The 18,041-nt window shown below is 41.3% G+C and overlaps 2 protein-coding genes across 3 annotated transcripts in view; both read right to left on the minus strand.

Moving 5' to 3' along the window:
* LOC307071712 (uncharacterized protein) overlaps positions 1-4,790 on the minus strand; it is a gene marked incomplete at both ends in the record, with an annotated part of 87,483 nt that extends 82,693 nt beyond the window's left edge. Inside the window, one exon of the mRNA XM_079730772.1 lies at positions 4,662-4,790. Within this exon, the coding sequence (XP_079586898.1) occupies positions 4,662-4,790 (129 nt within the window). The remainder of the gene's footprint in view (positions 1-4,661) is intronic.
* A 2,034-nt stretch (positions 4,791-6,824) lies between these two features.
* Positions 6,825-12,837, minus strand: hpf1 (histone PARylation factor 1). 2 transcript variants are annotated; one of them, XM_079758724.1, is made up of 8 exons: positions 12,778-12,837; positions 12,017-12,194; positions 11,527-11,713; positions 9,977-10,075; positions 9,691-9,844; positions 8,317-8,404; positions 7,245-7,417; positions 6,825-7,068 (listed from the first exon to the last, which is right to left on the minus strand). In XM_079758724.1, exons 1-8 carry the CDS (start codon positions 12,814-12,816, stop codon positions 6,934-6,936), a joined length of 1,053 nt encoding a protein of 350 aa, XP_079614850.1. In that variant the 5' UTR covers positions 12,817-12,837; the 3' UTR covers positions 6,825-6,933. The 2 variants fall into 2 exon arrangements, with proteins under 2 accessions (XP_079614850.1, XP_079614851.1); XM_079758725.1 differs by having other exon boundaries at positions 12,017-12,223; positions 12,778-12,835.
* Between the last annotated feature and the right edge of the window lie 5,204 nt (positions 12,838-18,041).

Here is an 18,041-nt window from a genome sequence, read left to right on the forward strand (position 1 = left end):
ACCTTTTCCTGTTTTTCGACCAAACATTAACTGCAGAGATTGTTATTAAGGACACTATAGAATAAATCCTGGATGAACTACAATGTATTAGATTTGTGCAATATAAATCCATATGTTGTGTTTCATATAACTGTGCATACTCTCCGAAAGGATTTAAGGGTAACTGCTGATTCATCCTTGGAACTACATTAGGTTTTACTGATTAATTATTAATATACTTCAACATTTTTTTCTAACTGCATTTGCCCATGAAGTTAAGTAAGCTGCATATTCAGAACAACAACAACATCATCTGACATTATGTACTCTATATAAGAATACTATATATATATATATATACTATAAAACCGGACCGGAATGGAAGCCACCGGTAGGTCTCATGTAGGCAGTTGACACGTGTACTGTCTATACTATGTCTGTTTAAACATAACGTGTTACAACATAGAGGATAGTTTCAAATCCACGGGTAGACTCCACTGCAACTGTGCCCCCAAAATTAAAAGTCATGAGCATCTGAAAATGTCCATGTATTGCCATGTCGACGTATCCTTACTAGACTCCAGCAGCAATACCGGAAGCATCGATCAGTGTGATGAAACGTTGTAACCTGTGTTCAATTCACTGTCGCCTCGAGATGGAATCAAAGTTAGTGGATGAAGTAGCTTCAATGACCTCAACTATTGAAGACACCGAACGTCTAAAATGGGTATTGCAGTTCAAATTCACAATATTGGAGGGAGTCTCTTAGCCTAACGTGACTCGTAGCTCATGCTGGGGGCCAGGTTGAGGAGACTGGATGAACAAGAGCACAAGACAAGAATGGATGATTTTGCAAGAGTGAGTGTCAATAAAGGCGCCCATAAATAAAATGCATTATTATTATTATTATTATTATTATTATTATTATTACTGTATGGGGGCTTTTTAGGTTGGGTAAAAGATCTGTTGATTCCATTAGTTGGTCTGATTCCATTGTTGCAAAGAATATTTTCATTACTGTATAATCACATGAAAATAAGAATTGTTTAGTTCTCGTTACCTAAGTTTGAGCCCTTTATATCTCCATGGGGAGCGGGTCCTCTTCAATGGTGGCCGCCATGTTGCACTGCAGCCCAGAACGGACAAACGGCTCGAGAGAGAACACGGTTGAAGTTCTAGGAAGGGGTGGGTCGTTATCACAATGGCTACCACTCATTTGTGTTTCCTTCTTTGTACCGTTGGTATTTAAGAGTGTTACAAGGAACGAAGTTGTAGATGAAATCTTCCACACACCGTGGTGTAATGTGTCCAAGAAGCTTATCCTTCTCAGACGCGAACATCAAAAATAACTGGTGGCCAGACGGAGCTCCACACATCCAGACACACCGCAACCAAGCTTCACACATCCAGACACACTGCAACCAAGCAACAAACATGTTCAATGTATAAGGACCTTTGGTTAAAGGTATAACTTTACAATTACAGACTAAACAACTAATTTCAAATCAAAAATCTGTCAAAGAATCTTCACTTGACACTTGGCTATTCCATGCTGTAGTAGACGATAACATGATGTTGGTACCTACTGGCCCCTTACACAAAACAGGTCATGACAGCCCCCCGTAGTCCATGGAAATGGAGGGCTGAAAGGGAGGATTCAGGTGGCTGCAATCTGGAACATCGTGGCTAGTGGCCACACTGGATTTTTCACACTCTTATGACATATGGTAAATCTATGATTCACAATACATTTGTAGCTAGCTACATACCTCCTTTAAGGTAAGATTAATGTTGTTTTTTAAAATGTGGTAATATGTATTTTATGATCTTCAACATTTTTTCATTGTACATTATACCACTATAATTTAGTAAATGATACAATGTTTATTTTGTTTTTTGCCAGCAATAGGTAAATAGTTACACATGATTCATTATTTTATACAACAAGTTTACTATACTCTAAGTCTTCAATCGCAAAGTGTAGAGGACTTTGGAGGACTCACAACTTCCAAACAGACCATGGTTAATAGACCTGAGCATCCATCTTTAGATGAAACATAGACACTAACAATAATCGTAGTACTCTGTAGTAAATACTTCCACAAATTACATTGTTTCAAACATAGGTGTTTTAACAATAATTAAATAAAATGTTGTTAGTAATTGTGTGATCTACTGGGGACTATAATAATAAAAAATGTGCTAAATAATGCATTGTGGCTGTACAGTGCAGTAGCAGATGATGTCATCCGGTCTCATCCAGAGGACAGAGAAGGATATAACCACCAAAAACAACCTTCTGATGATTGCCCGACAACAACACTTTAGCTACTTGTTATAATGAGAGGTAAGTACTGGAGTGGTTGACTTGAAACCACTCCACTGTTTGTTGATAAGCATTTAACCTGAGTGACTGTAGAGTTTTGTAAGGGATACAGTGTAATCTGTCTGTCTGCTTTTGCGTATTCATGTTTGCGCACACATTTGTTTGTTAAATTCTCCTGTCTTTCTGCAGTAAAGGCCTGCAGCTTCATTAGAATATCCCATCAAAATATCCAGGGGAGAGACAGAGAGACATAGGATAGTAGACAAGATAAAGAAGAGAGAGAGAGAGAGAGAGAGAGAGAGAGAGAGAGAGAGAGAGAGAGAGAGAGAGAAGACAAATGGAAGGAGAAAATTAATGTCAAATGTGACAGGGAAACCTGACCTCTTGGTTTTATTAATAAATCACAGAGACAGACAGATAGACAGACAGACAGACAGACAGACAGAGAGACAGACAGACAGACAGACAGACAGACAGACAGACATATAATATAGACAGCTTAGACAAATAGATATATAGATAGATAGATAGATAGATAGATAGATAGATAGATAGATAGATAGATAGATAGATAGATAGATAGATAGATAGATAGATAGATAGATAGATAGATAGGCAAATGGATAGATAAAAGGATAGAAAAACAGACGTACTGGACAGATGGATTGATATAGTCAATATAGAGCACCTAAATAGAGGAAGGCAGGGGGATGGACTAGAGGACCTTGTTACAGCCCAGTGACATGGGCAGGCTGAAGGAATATATGGAGAAGCAAGGCCCAGCCACTCTTATTGGGACGGAGCCATATTTCTTCAGGACAATCGCCCTAGGATGAGTCTGTATTTTTAGACCTACATGCAAGCACTGCCATCACAATGCTTCCTGGTTTTCTCTCTCTCGCTCTCCTCATTCTCCTTTTTGAAGAAAGTGTCATTTTATAGGAGCAGGTGTGTGTGTAATGGTGCATGTGCTTATGTGTATGTGCCTGAATGTGTGTGCAAGTGCGAGAGAGTTAGTGAGTCCGTGTGCAAGCAGCACTATAGTCCATTACTGAAATCTAATAAGCATGAGAGTGCATTGAGACAGGAAGCAGACAGCGACCCTCTTCTTATCCTTCACTGGGCATATGTTAGAAATGTGAACCAACACAAATGTAACCAACACGCCAAGACCATGATTCACATTATTACATTCTTATGGTTGCTGTTCAAAATATCCTATTCGTTTTTACCATTATAATATCATGTAACAATATATGAAAATGTACTATAAGAGCTAACTTTACAGTTTGCTTTTAAACAGTCACTATGGTCCTTAATAATAATGTTGAATAAGGTATATAATAATATTTGTAATATTTGAAAAATAATGGAAGAGCTTTAATGAACCTGTATCGATGTGATACTTTTTTGTCACCTGTGTCTGAAATATAGGGAAAATTGTCAACAACCTAATAAATTATATAGCCTGGTAATAATGTGTTTGAGATTTCTCATAATCATGCCATGGATTTTCTGGGTTTGGATTGTGGTGTGACTTGGCCCCAAAACGTTGCAAAACCCTGCTCTAGTTAGCCAGTAAGGATTCCACAAATAACAATCTAACTTTACATTCCTTATCACCAAGATGTCAGGCCTTGATGAGTGAAGTCCTCCATGCTGAAAGTTATCGAGGGGCTAACCTGAGCGGGTTCTTCTTACACAAAGGAAATTAAATGGGTTGGGTTGGCACCCATATCCAACTGACACAAGCCAGGGTCGCAACACAACCTAGTGCAGCCTGGGGCTTTATGACCAACTCTATCACTCACTCACAACACATTGAATGCATTGAATTAATCTATGGAGGGGGTGGAGAGCCCGATCCATAAAATACCTAAAAGATGTGTTGATATTTGGACGAGCTATGGCTTAACTTGGTATAAGGGAAAGCAGGATAGCATGGTTGAAGATGTTAGCCTGTTCAACAGCCCAACTGGTGCATTGTGGACCCAAGCATGGCACTCTATAGTCTGGTGGTCACACGCTGATGTTTATTCTGAGGATTGGAAGCTTCGACGCACACAACATGAATCGATTTGGTCGCCCCGTAACACCGCACTCAAGTCATCATCGTCCCTCTAAATAAATAAACAGGGGTATTTCTTTGTCTGCTGAAGACCTGTTTATTTTTGCGATTTAAAAAAAATCTCGAGCATGTCAGTACTAATTTGGGGGCAGTGGTACTGATGTGGTAGCTAGGACAACGCCTATCCACAGCGCAGCATCCTCAGCTGCTCTACTGCATGCCATCGACACCGACTCCTGCAGCCAACGCACGGTTAGCTAGACCTGCAATGTACTGAAACACACTAACCTGTCGTATACGGTTCTGATGCAGCGGCGGTGGTCCTCCCTCGGGGGTCGTGTTGTTAGAAGAGGCCATCTTCAAGTCTCGATCAGAGCCACCGCCCCGACCGTGACTTTCCTCGGAGCTTCTCGACATTCCGTCCCGAGGAAAGGTGCAGGCGAGACGCGGTGTGTGTCCTCTTTCCTGGGTTGAAGTGGGCTTCACTCACAATCCTCAAGGCTTGGTAAGGCCCGGGATCATTCCGCAGCGTTCATTTTGTTGAGGCAAACGGAAACAAAATATGAAGCTAAGATTGTTCGCCGTGCAGCTCTCTAACCTGTTCGTAGCAGAACCTCCGCAGGAGCCAGCGCACCCCTCCCCTCGTAGCGGCTCTGCAGCAGTCTTATAGCAGGGGATCCGCTGTGTAACAAGCTAGTTAGATCAGTTGACAGCCTGTAGCCCATGCTTTGCCGTAGACAGCTCTAGCTTGAACAGGTAGGCCCGTGTTTAGTCAAGGGTCTAACTAAAACATTGTTTCCATATCATAACACACACACGCTTTTCTGGGATGGGCTTGTCAGGAGATGGACAACGCAATGCAACGCCCTCCTCCTCCCATCCCTGTGCACCCCGTGCCCGCCTCTTACCATGATCTGGGAAGTGCTGCTGAAAAGGAGTTGACAGGACTTCACCGATGACAAGGGATCCCAGCCGTCATTGTATGTTTATTACTAACCGTAGCCTGGACATGTAGACATGACCCCGCAATAATAATGAAAATGTACACAGCCATCTACGGCTTAAATTGTCTAATCATCCTACAATACATCAGGGTAAGGGTGGAGTGATTTTGATCCTAAAAATAAATGTGTATTAAAATTGTGCTTTTACAAAACAAAAGGGTGCATCCCCATGGACTCTCCACAATAGTTTGGGCAATGTTTTGGGTGACAATGGGTGAAAGTGATTGCTAGCAGAGTTGTTGCTTTTTCATCTTATTTGGAAATCCCCAGAAGCTAGGTTCCGAGCGGTCGCGTCTGATGTTGAAGCGCAACCTGCACCCTCATAAACTGACATCCATGGTTCAAATATCATTGTTCTTCCGTTGTAAATGTAGAGACTATTGATTGTTTGTCCCTCATTGAGAAGATAATTCGTTAAATATGTTTATATCGTTTATGGGATACAAGCATTGAACCAGGATGTGTTACATGTGTAGACTGGTGATTGTTCAGATTGCCTAGATTTACACTAACTTTGTTTTAAATGCAGTATTTAATATACATTTAAGTCATGGTTGAAATTAGCTGAAATTGGGCCTAAGTATCAGAAACGACCCAGAAGATAAACAGGCCTGATTTGCCTGCGTTTTCCAAAATCGAGTGGGTTAAAGGTGACATATTATACCACCAGGTGTAAGTGTGATTAAGCCATTACAAGCCGTTTAGAAATCTGCCTCTCCTGACATCACAAGTGGGTGTGTCCACCTAGATGTATGACGGATAGATGAGCAACGTTTGCTACAGTCCACTGGGTAGGCTGGTAGAGTGATCTTTTCAGCACACATCTAGGTGGACACGCCCACTTGTGATGTCAGAAGAGGCAGGTTCTCAAAAAGGTTAATCACACTCACAACTGGTGGTATAATTTGTCACCTATAAACCTCTGGTTCTACCTAATCCATATACTAATATACTAATCGTGGTATACACAGGACGAACCAATGCTAAGTTTTGCTGGCATCATCAGGGATAGCGTACCCACTGCTACACATCCAACATATGTACTAAATTACAATTTAAAAAGTGTAGAGGTTTAACCTACCATATGCTGTAAATTTGAAGTCCTGTCCAATTTTATCACTTGACGGGTGTAGACTTTGCTTATTTAAAGGTTGATCTCAGGGAGATGTGTTAAGTAGAGTTCAAACCTCTTCAATATATTTATACATTGGTAAAGCATACATGTTCCCAAATTACTCATTTTATTTCCATTCATACACTGCCCTCCATTTCACCTTATTAAAAGCCTTTGGTTAAAATGCCTCATGTCCAAAAAAAATTATTAGGAGTTGTGGTAGATCATGAATAGAATATGACCGCTAAATCATGAACTTCATAAAACTTAAAAAACAGAGGATTTTAAAAATATAAAATGAATACTTTATTTAACATCTACTTTTCACAAACAAGACAATTCAGTTGGCAGGACCAAGGCAGCACCACCAATGCCAACATCATTGACACTGGGAAAAAACAAAGAAACAGAGAAAGCTGAACACGAGTGGGACACTACGCGGCTACTGGGCCGAAAGTTGATCGAGGTTGTCATGGGAACGGCTGCTGAGGTGGGCTTCCAGGATCTCAGCGAACAGGTTCCTCTTCAACAGGTTATAGGCCAAAGGGAGCAGCTGTCTGATCACCTTGTAGAAATACTGTTGGACAGAATGTGAGCATCAGGGACACATTCAGAACTTCCTGACTAAGTGGAAATGATGGTCGGAAAGGAGATAGGAAATGTGGTTATTATTATATTAGGAGAGCCCCCTAGTATGGATACTGTCCCCCCCACGTTTGTGGATCATCGATCAGCGGTTGTGGATCATCTCACGTGTGAGCCATAGCAGAACAGGTCCATCCCCAGCTCGTAGCCCATGCCGTAGTCACACTCGTCGTTGGCAAACTGGACGAAGGTGATCATCTCCTGCAGTGGACCGAAGGCCTTCACCCTCTCCTCGTCGCTGCGGGCCTCAGCGATGGCCTTGCAGATCTTCTTCATGCCGGCTGGAGGAGAAGAGGGGGTTGAATGGATCGCCCAAGATCTATCTAATCTGCCCAGATAAGAGGTGCACCAGACTATAGGACATGATGGGTTGGACAGACCCAATACTCTTGAGTATCCACCATTTTTACCTTTTCATATTCAAATAAGCAGACCAAAGCAACAACACCAGAACAGCACTGAATTAATGAATACAGAAGCACTGAATATACGAGGAACCGTAACATTTCTAGCAGATGGAAGGACAGTAGGCTACACAGTGCTTGCTACTCATGGATAGACCCTACTGTACTAATCACGGGTATACCTCATAATATATCCACGGTACTATCACATCTATGGGTACTACTAGCGCTGTGGCAGAACACACTGCACCACTTGTATTGGCCATCACGCCTGCCTTGCCGTCAGATGGTATTCCATACTAGGCGACTGGGAGCATGCGGGGGTCCACACACTCATGATCGGCGGGTTTGTTGCCTAGTTGGTAGGGCCAGGGTCATTACCACTACATACTATGTTGAGGGCAGACAAGTGGTCAGAGCAGCTCTGGTACGGTTCCTTTGGTCTTAAATAACCCTGCGCAACAGTAAAAAATATCGAACTTAAGGAACTTAAAATAGCTTGGAAATAAATGTGCCATTATGAAATGATTAGTCCCCTGAAATAAATAAAGGTTGTCCCTTTGGAAGATGTCCTTTTTAGGGGGGCCTCAAAGGGAGGTGTGGAATTATTTTGGTTGGATACTTGAAATATCCAGTTTACTCAAGCTGGTTTCTCCAACAGTGCCCACTCTTCGCATTCATTTTGGGGTTGCAGATAACAGATCGGTGGTCTAAAGTTTATAATGACACCTACCCTACTTTGAGGGAATGATACAGGCCAGTGGCCGGGGACTCACCGTCTGTCTCCGGCAGTTCTCTATATCCAACATCATTCTTGTCTACAGGAACCACAATACCAGCCCCATGGAATGTCTTGGTCACAACCTAGGGTGCAACAAAACACAGGGTTAAAAGGTGAGAATCTGTATTATATATGTAGGAGGGATTTGGTTGAGATGTGATTGTTAATCCTTCGTCGTCCTTTATTGACCATAACAACAGGAGTACTATATTTGTGATCGTCAGTTGCTTCATAAGTGATCTTAACAATAAGAAAAACTGATTATTGTGCGGGTTGTGTTTAGATCTACAGCTCTTTGTACACAGGGTTTATGTTATGTACATATTTGCAACAGCTTGCAGTTGAAAAAACAACAACAGCGCAAGAAGGGATGCAAAAAATCTCTAATCGAATACACAGTCCAAAACACAACGAGTAGGTCCTTTTACGCTATAATATTTTACCTGCTTTTCACTGTTGCTTCACATAGCTAGTCAGATATTCTGCTAAACAGTGATGTTTATTTTATATCCATTGACTTATCTAGTATAATCACATTTATTTTGACTACATGAAGAGGACTCTTAAGTTACCTGCGTCAGATCATTTTAATTCGGAGCGTGAATATCAGTAACATATTTATAACTAAATTAAAGAAAACTAGGACACCAGTCACAAAAGGTATTCACACCCACACGCATTCCCCTATACCAGCAACAACCCTTTTCTGACAATTCGTAGCGACAATTCAGTAGAGGGCAATTCCATAAGTGCCCCCAAGCGATTCGGAATGAATCCGAGTCATGGCTCAAGAGCAAATGGCAAATACCAAGTCTCAGAATTTTTGGCAATTGGGGCGGCAAGGGTTGAGTGTTTGAATGTGTCCGGAAATTATAGTGCCCCCTAATGGCGAATCGCTCCCGAACCTTTTGGAAATCCAAGTTCCAGGGATACATATGTGTGAGATAGTTGGTGTTGAGATATCAAATAAAAAATATCCAGTACAAATAGAATAGGTAAATAAATTCTCTCTCTCCCCCCCCCCCCCCTCTCTCCCCCTCTCCCTCTCCCCCTCTCTCTCTCTCTCTCTCCCTCTCCCCCTCTCTTTCTCTCCCTCTCCCTCCCCGTCGCAACCCAGAGACACAGCGTGAATATTCTCAGAGCTGGCTAATTAATATTTTTATGTCACGTTCATGCATACAAGAGGTGATGAATGAAGCAATGAAGCATTTCCGACCAAAATGTACATTAACCGATGGGCATAGTCTCTCTTAAAATATGTAGAGAAAGCATTTAAATGTACTGCTGAAAAGAGAATCACAATCGACCTAAAATAAAGTGGTTTGATCTCACATAACTCATCATCCATCCAGCCTGCTGTGCTCACTACCTTCTTGTCCCTCAGCTTCATTTGTTTGGTTTTCTGCTCCAGCGAGAGGCCCAGAGTCTCCGCCTTGCCTCTCAACTTGCTCTCCAGGTTCTCCAAGGATTCCCCTTTTCCTTTCTGACCTCCCCTCTCTTTCCTCTTCCTCAGCAGGAACAGGCTGAGATAGACACAAAACATAACAGCAGAATTAGCAGAGGAAAGAATAACAGCAATGTTTTGTAGAGGATCTTGTAAGTGAAAGCTAATATAGCGTTGAAAAACACAAAACCTAGAGACAGTGTTAACATACAGGACAGCAGCGAAGACGTTGTCTCCCAGCTGTGATATGCCACAGCCCTTCTTGGCTTCATTTTCCCCAACGAACGAAGGAAGAGAGTCAGGAGTGTCTCTAATTGGTTCATAAGAAAGAGAGACATAATTAATATATAGCAATCCTGGCATAACATAGAGCTTTAGATAGAGATTTAGCAAGTACTTAAAGGGGACATCTCATACCACCAGGTGTGAGTTTGATTAGCCATTACAAGCAGGTTTGAAAATGTGCAGCATTGTGACATCACAGGTGGGCGTGTCCATCTAGATGTGTGCTGGATAGATCAGTCTACCAGCCTACCCAGTAGACTAGCAAACACTGCTCATCTATCCGTCACACATCTAGGTGGACACTCCCACCTGTGATGTCGACATTGCTGCACATTTTGAAAACGGCTTGTAATGGCTAATCACACTCACACCTGGTGGTATGATATGTCCCCTTTAAGTCTGCTCTAAGTCAGTGGTTCCCAACCTTGGACTTCAGGTGTAACCACTAAATTTTCATCAACAACTATCAGAGATCACCTCATATAGAAATGGTATAAATGATACTACACAAGCAGTGGTTGAGCAAAGAGGCCCAGTGCTGCCTTAAGGCAAAATTATTACTGCAAGGTCAGAGGGAAAATACTGCCCATTCTCCCAGTGTGTTCATTAGCAAACACAAATCAACGACACCATCTTTTAACAACTAACAAGCAATAATACTATATTTACCGAACAAAGTATTTATTTATTTTATCTTTTTCAATGATAGATTCCATAAAATACATTTTATGGAACCCGTAAAGGGACATGGGGTAAATAATTTTTTTTTAACATTTCTCGTGACCATGAGAAATTATCTGGTGTGCACGAGAAAGCATCTGGTGCGCACGAGAAAGTATGTCGTGAGCACGAGAAAGTATCTTGTGCGCACAAGAAAATATGTTGTGCGCACGAGAAAGTATCTCGTGAGCACGAGAAATTATCATACGCATATCACTGGCAGGGTCATTGGCACACACACACACACACACACACACACACACACACACACACACACACACACACACACACACACACACACACACACACACACACACACACACACACACACACACACACACACTGCCACTGATATGCGTTCGATACTTTCTCATGCTCACGAGATACTTTCTCGTGCGCACCAGATACTTTCTCGTGCGCACCAGATACTTTCTCGTGCGCACCAGATACTTTCTCGTGCGCACCAGATACTTTCTCGTGCGCACCAGATACTTTCTCGTGCGCACCAGATACTTTCTCGTGCGCACCAGATAATTTCTCCTGAGCACCAGATACTTTCTTGTGAGCACCAGATACTTTCTCGTGCTCAAGAGAAACGTTAACAATTATTTTTTTTTACCCCATGTCCCTTTACGGGTTCCGTAACATTTTTATAATATTTAAAAAGTATATTTCAAGAATAAATTACCAAAATACTCTGACATTATCCCAAATATACCAATGTCGGAGATGAAGACAGTAGAAGGCTGTGTATACCTGTAGTAGCCCATGTGATGCTGGGTGTCTGCACAGCCCTGCAGTATGCTTTGGAACTCAGGGGGGTCGTAGAAGTACCTCCAGTGCAGGTGGAGGTGTTGCTGAGGATTCGGGGTATTTTTATGCGCCCCAGCCAAAATGTCAAACGGACCGACCAACCGCAAACCCAGTGTGTCCATCAAGGCATCTGAAGAGATTAGCACATTTGAAATGTAAAGTACCACCGTGCCCAGGGATACTGACTATGTCATAGTGTTACAGATACAGTATGTCCCCTTTATATTATAGTTTATTTAAAAAAGGTAACAGGGACCAATTATTAAGCCAATATGAAAGTGGAAACATCAAATCATAACATATATTAATTAATTTAACCTAAATGAGACAATGATGAAATATTGTTATATTATGTAAAAACATACAACTGCTTAGTAAGAAATAGGGAGAGATCGAAGGTAGAAAGAAAAAAATATATAAAATAAAAACATACCTCTGGGGTCATCCAGACAAAGGCCTTGACAAAAGTCCCAAAAATGGTATAGATCTTCTGGCATCTGAAGCTTGTAAAGTTGAACGATCTGCTCTCGGAGCTCGGAGCTCACCTTAGCTGACGGTACTGGTTCGGACCCGTCAGTGCAGGCTCTCTTCGGCGGACCTGATGCCGACTCCTGCACAACAGCACAACTCCTCTTTAGGTCTGTCCGTGCAACACACAGCAGAGGGAGTAGTGGGGCTATGGAGAACATCCTGCAACACGACGCTCCTGACAACGTATGTTACCATACGATGAATGAATCAATCGCATAATGAATGAATGATGCACTATGACCGTTTTAACGTTTAAACAAACCACTCCATTAGTCCATTAAACAGGAGTGGCGACTTCGGCGAGTAGTTAACAAGCAGCTGCCCTTTTGCTGTAGTATTGGATTTTAACACTGGGAAAACTTAGAAACGAATGGAATCAAGTAAAAACACGTAATATGTATCTGTTGAATATCTGTATCTGTTGAAGAGCAGTGTCCACACTTTGACGGAGACACTGATGGGGAAGGCTTCATACATGGTCCAGGGACAGAGCTGCCATGTTGCAGAGCCCCAGTGCTGGGTTACCCTACAGCAGCTAGGGGTCCCTTCAAATGATTAGACTTTTGCTCCCATATAACTTAACACGCCTCTGTTTCTACATTTGGGTACAATCAGAAACACGTGTCTGAACACCACGATAACGTTAAAGTAGTGGTCCATTACCTTAACCGATTTTGGTTTTCTTTTCGCGCGCCCTGTCATATTCTTCCTCTCGTCCGTCAGTCAATGATCTTCTTCTTCTTCTTCTTTCAGACGTTAACTGGATCCTAGTAGGGCGTCAGGCGCACTGCTGCCGCCCACAGTTCTGGAGGTAGCCACTAACAGGACAAATGGAAAATGCATAAAAAGGAATAAAAGATAAAACAAAACCGAAACAAAATGAAACACTTGCAAAAAAATCCTATGGTGAGAAATTCTAGGTAAGCAAGTGTGCGAAGAGGAATAAAAAAACAGGCATATGAAAACTATGAATCATCATGCAGTTCCACACCAAGCATGTAGAGGTTCTATATTCTCAAAAATAAAAAATACCATGAATGGAATATGAGGGTGTAACACACTGTGAATGGGATACTGTTTATAGCAAGGTAAGTATTTCAGAGACTATTGTCCAAGGTGCAGAATCGTGTAATTTTATAATTCTGACTTTCACATCGACATTGCTCCCTGCAGACACCAGACAGGTTTTCGTCAAGATTCATTTTGTACCCACCACTTGTAAAGAAAACAAAAAAACTCGAGTTGAATTATTATGGATTATTACACGGGTCTTCTCAATGCTGTGGCGCTCCGTTCACTTGCATGGGCTCTTCACAACTTCCGGTGGTGAATTATATTTGATAATTAACCGTTGCTAAGTATAATTGACCGCTGTCAAGGAAAACAAATGACTTTTTGCCTCTAATGACGTCTTTGGTATCACTCCGCAAGTAGTCCGATGCTGATCAACACTACGAATGCTGGTAACAAATAAATTGTATAGAGACATACAATGTGAAGTCATTTTTTCGTTTTGGCAAGTAGCCGTGTAATAAGCGGGATAATGTATAGAACGTCGCCGGTCATTATCGAAAATACGCCCCTTCAAGACGAAGCAGGACACCGACGGGTCTTATTTTCCCGATAATGACGTTCTATACATTATCCCTTACTTATTACACGGCTCTTCTCAATGCTGTAGACTGCTCCATTCACTTGCATGGGCCTTCCCAACGTTCAGCTGTCAATTATTTTTGTTTATTACTCGGCTCTTCTCAATGTAGTGGAATGCTCACGTCCAGTATATTTGACCGCTGTCAAGGAAAGTGGATTTGTTGCCTCTGATTCACGTCATCTGTATCACGCCGCAGTCCGGTAACTTATCAACCCCACCGTATTCGGTTTCGACGTCAACGACTTTGGCGAACAATTTCTCTGCTGATCAACGCTACGAATGACGACAAATACATTGGAAAAAGACACACTGTGTGAAGTTATTTTTTTCGTTTTGGCAAGTAGCCATTACTAATAATACCAATACTCTTCGGCTGGGATGATGAGGCATCAGACAATCAAGTCATTTTAGCCTGAAAATACATAGGTAAAAAGCACCAGAGCAGGTTGCTAGAACCATGGACAGTATCAGAACGATAAGCTGTTGAGCTAAATGGATGTGGTAGGCTACACCACGGGATGCATCTGCAGACCACTGCCGCATAAATAAAGGTAAGACGCGATATTTATTGCTTAAGATTTGCTGGTGCTGTGGCGAGGTAATTTGTGTTTTTTTTGCACTCATATAGTCGGCTGTTTTAACTTAAAATTGATAGTCGGTGGAGTCAGTCTCTTGTTGAGGCAAAGTGACTTTTGGCCATTCTTGCTTTGCTTGAATTCTGGAATAATTTGGGGGAGTTCATGAGTTTTGGTCAGAATGCCTGATGTAGGCTAGATTGGATGGAATGCGTGTTGTGAATTGAGAACAGCCAGCTCATGATGTGATACAGCGTTCAGCTGTGCAACAAAAATTTTTTTCACACATTTGCCCTTCTGAACTTAAACATGCAGTTAATTTCCTTTCCTAGCCTCCTCTTGTTTATGTTGGTAACTTAGCCATGTCATGTCACGTTGTCAACATTGAATACATGGAGCAGAACATAGTGGGTCTTATGTCCGATACTTTTTGGAAACGTTTTCTTCATAAAACGTGCCAGACAGATTTTGTGCACGTTTTATTCCATAGTAATTAGCTACATGGGTATGGCGTCTTTCAGAACCTTTCATTACCGGTGTTACCCCGAATTCTGCGACCCACCGAAAAGTGTGACCCCAGGGCGCTGTTGCATATTTTTTGCAATATGCACGAGTTTAAAGCGTGGACAGGCATGACAAAAACATAAATAAAACATTAGATCTCCCCCAACCAATTAACCCTTTATTAAAGGTGCTTAATAAATACATTTGTTTTGATTTGATTAGCATTTTACAGACCCATACTATGATAGGGCGTTTAGTACGGTCCTTCACCGTTGCTACTTTACTCATAAAAAGCTACAGTCAGTGTTAAATTACGCTGATTTACCTTTGAGCATTTCCTATTATTGGTTACTGTGTAAAACGCTGTTTAGAATTAATGTTAGTATCAAGAAAAGAAGGACCCACCGGTGGGGGGAGATCTTATGTTTTATTTATCTTTTTGTTATAATGCAAACGTGCATGTTGCAGAAAATGTGCAACAGCGCCCCCTGGGGTCACACTTTTCGGTGGGTCGCCGAATTCGGTGTAACACCGGCACTAAAGAGAAAAAAAAAGATTGCATCCTCATTGTACCAAGCACTTCTGAAAATGCACTTCCGAATGCATCTCTGTCCCCAGCACATTTCAAACCAAACTGACGCCCATGCATTTCTCCATAACTGCATCTGTGCTCTTCAAGTCATCCTCTATTCAAACACCATTCCTCGAAATTTGTAAGGCACCCTTGCCAGAGGGAAGCCATACATGGAAAGCCCCATCTTCACAAGCCCAATCTGCCTTCCAAACAACACTACCTGTCTCTGAGCGACTGAAATGGACTGCCCCTAGAACACTGCACAGTTTCTGCATCACATACTCACAGGTTATACAGTGTACTACAAATCCTGCTTCAGTCAAAGTGCCGGTGTCAAGCCGGTGTCCACGCTCCTGGTGTCCGTGCCTGCGGATAGGTATCCTCAGCATGACATGACGAAGCATCTGTATGATATGAACCTGTAACAAGTAAATGTATAAAAAATATATTGTTATTTTAATACTTTGTGTCTGTTCAATGTTTTTGTTCACCGGCGTGAGCAGTGGTGTACCGTAAAACTCTGGGTCCTATACCAAAGCAGTTTATGTGGGCCCCTTTCCTCTCTTGATCCATGTATTTCACACATTTTTTAAATATTGTAGCAGGCTTGTGTGTGGGGTTTCTTCCATGCTACCAAGTTGATTAGACAATCACACAAAAAAAAGAGCAGTTCACAGTCAATGGTGATTTATTTAGGGGGTACTTACATCCAGGGGGGGGGTGGGGATGTAAACTACCTCAGTTAGAGCACATGCCTCAGTCAGTCCGTTTGTCCAGTTTCCACAGGTCGTCGCCAGAATTGTTCTCATCTGAAGCAGTCGGTCCATGTTGGGTAATCAGACTTGGTCCTATCGTTTGCAGTATCGTACTCCGAGACCCTCCCGTACACACAAATGCTTTCTGTAGTTTGCTAATGAGTGACAGGTGAATGCCCCTCAGGATGTAGGCCTTTGTTGACCTCTCCTTCATATGGGCCAGATAATGGCTACTTTCTCCAAGTGGTCAACTTAATTAATACATTAATACAGTGTTTAACGTTTTACTTTGATTGTGACAATTCTTAGTTCACCTTAAAATATAACTGAATTGAGAAATAGAATGAGGTCATTGAATATAGAGAGATATGTGTGTGTTATCATATTTCATCTCCTTTCTCAACATACTGTAGCCAACAATTACTTTACGATGGTCAATGAGGTTTGCTTGGAGTATTATGCTGAAGAGAACATTAATATTGTCATGCTTATGCTTATGCTCCTTTTAGTTGCTCCTTGCAAGTGCTACAAATGATTGCTAAAAATACCTTTTACTTTCCACAATAAGCTCACCTTGTCTCACATCCTCAGAAACATCAGGAGATTGTGAGGGATCTGCCGCTCCTCCAACTGTGGCTGTTTCTGAAACTGAGGTTAAGCTTTGATGGGTATTTTATTTGCAAGGTATTTAATTTATTTGATAGATATGTCATACGACATTCTAGGTAGAATGCTGATTTCATGTGACACAATGCAAGTATGCTCAAAGCTAGAATTCTTGCTTACTGCCTGATATGAGATTAAACCATTCATAAACAATTGGTTGTGCTCACCTTTCTTTGGAATCAGTTTACCCTCAGTTTGCTTTTTTTCTCTTTTCCTTTTCCTTATTTTTTTGTGACCCTAATTTCCCTTTCTTGCAGAAAGACATCCTGGTGCAAATTAGCGCTCCAGCATGAGCAGTCACTCATCTTTGCTGCATGATTTGGGGAATCAAACTAAACCATTTTACGCCTTCTGTAAGGTTTGACAATGAGCCTCCAATAAATATATTTTCACATTCAAAGTTCTGTGACTCAAACCTTGTATTCAGCCTAATAGTAGTTACTTATGCAATTAATTAGTTTGCAATTGCAATCAAAATTGGTGCACTGGGTAACCAGTCCCACTCATCCCCACACAGTAGAAAATCATGTTAACAATGTATACACAGGGAGGCTTCTGTGAAGTTTTTGTAAATTTGCAGGATATTTATTTACATTGACGAAAACAATAATTTGTCATGTCTTCCTTCGTTAGAATACTTATCAGCAATGTTGTATATATCTAGTCAGTTGAGGTGTCTTTATGTAATTGTTGTAGTTGATAAAAAACAAAGATATGTATGCTTTTCAAAATGTTCAATTATTTGGAAGCTGAAGATGAAATTGACACTCAATTGCAGCCGACTGGTGATTCTGGTGGGAATAATATGTTCTGTCCTTTCTGCTAGATGCCACTAAATTGTACACACTTTGAAGTTTCCACACATAAATATGTGCCTTTAGAAGCGTGAACAAATATTTGTATGCTTGTTATTTTGTCATCTCAAAGCCAGAACCGAACCTCTTTCAGACTACATATAAATGAAACATGGTCAACCAGTCAGCTATATCTCCCTGCTGAAGAAAGTAAAGCACTGTTGATATTACTAAATAGGTCTTTAGTTATTAAACGTTTCCCTAGATGCAACTGTTATTATGTAGGGTTGAGTGTGTAGATGGTGGCAGACAGTGAGATTCTTAATTTCATATTTTTCTATTTCGGTAAAAAATTACTCTCATACTCACCGCAGTTTATATTTTGTTCATCAAATTTGAAATAAA

The sequence above is a fragment of the Pollachius pollachius genome, assembly GCF_949987615.1.
Source record: "Pollachius pollachius genome assembly, chromosome: 2".
In the NCBI taxonomy this organism is placed as follows: domain Eukaryota; kingdom Metazoa; phylum Chordata; class Actinopteri; order Gadiformes; family Gadidae; genus Pollachius; species Pollachius pollachius.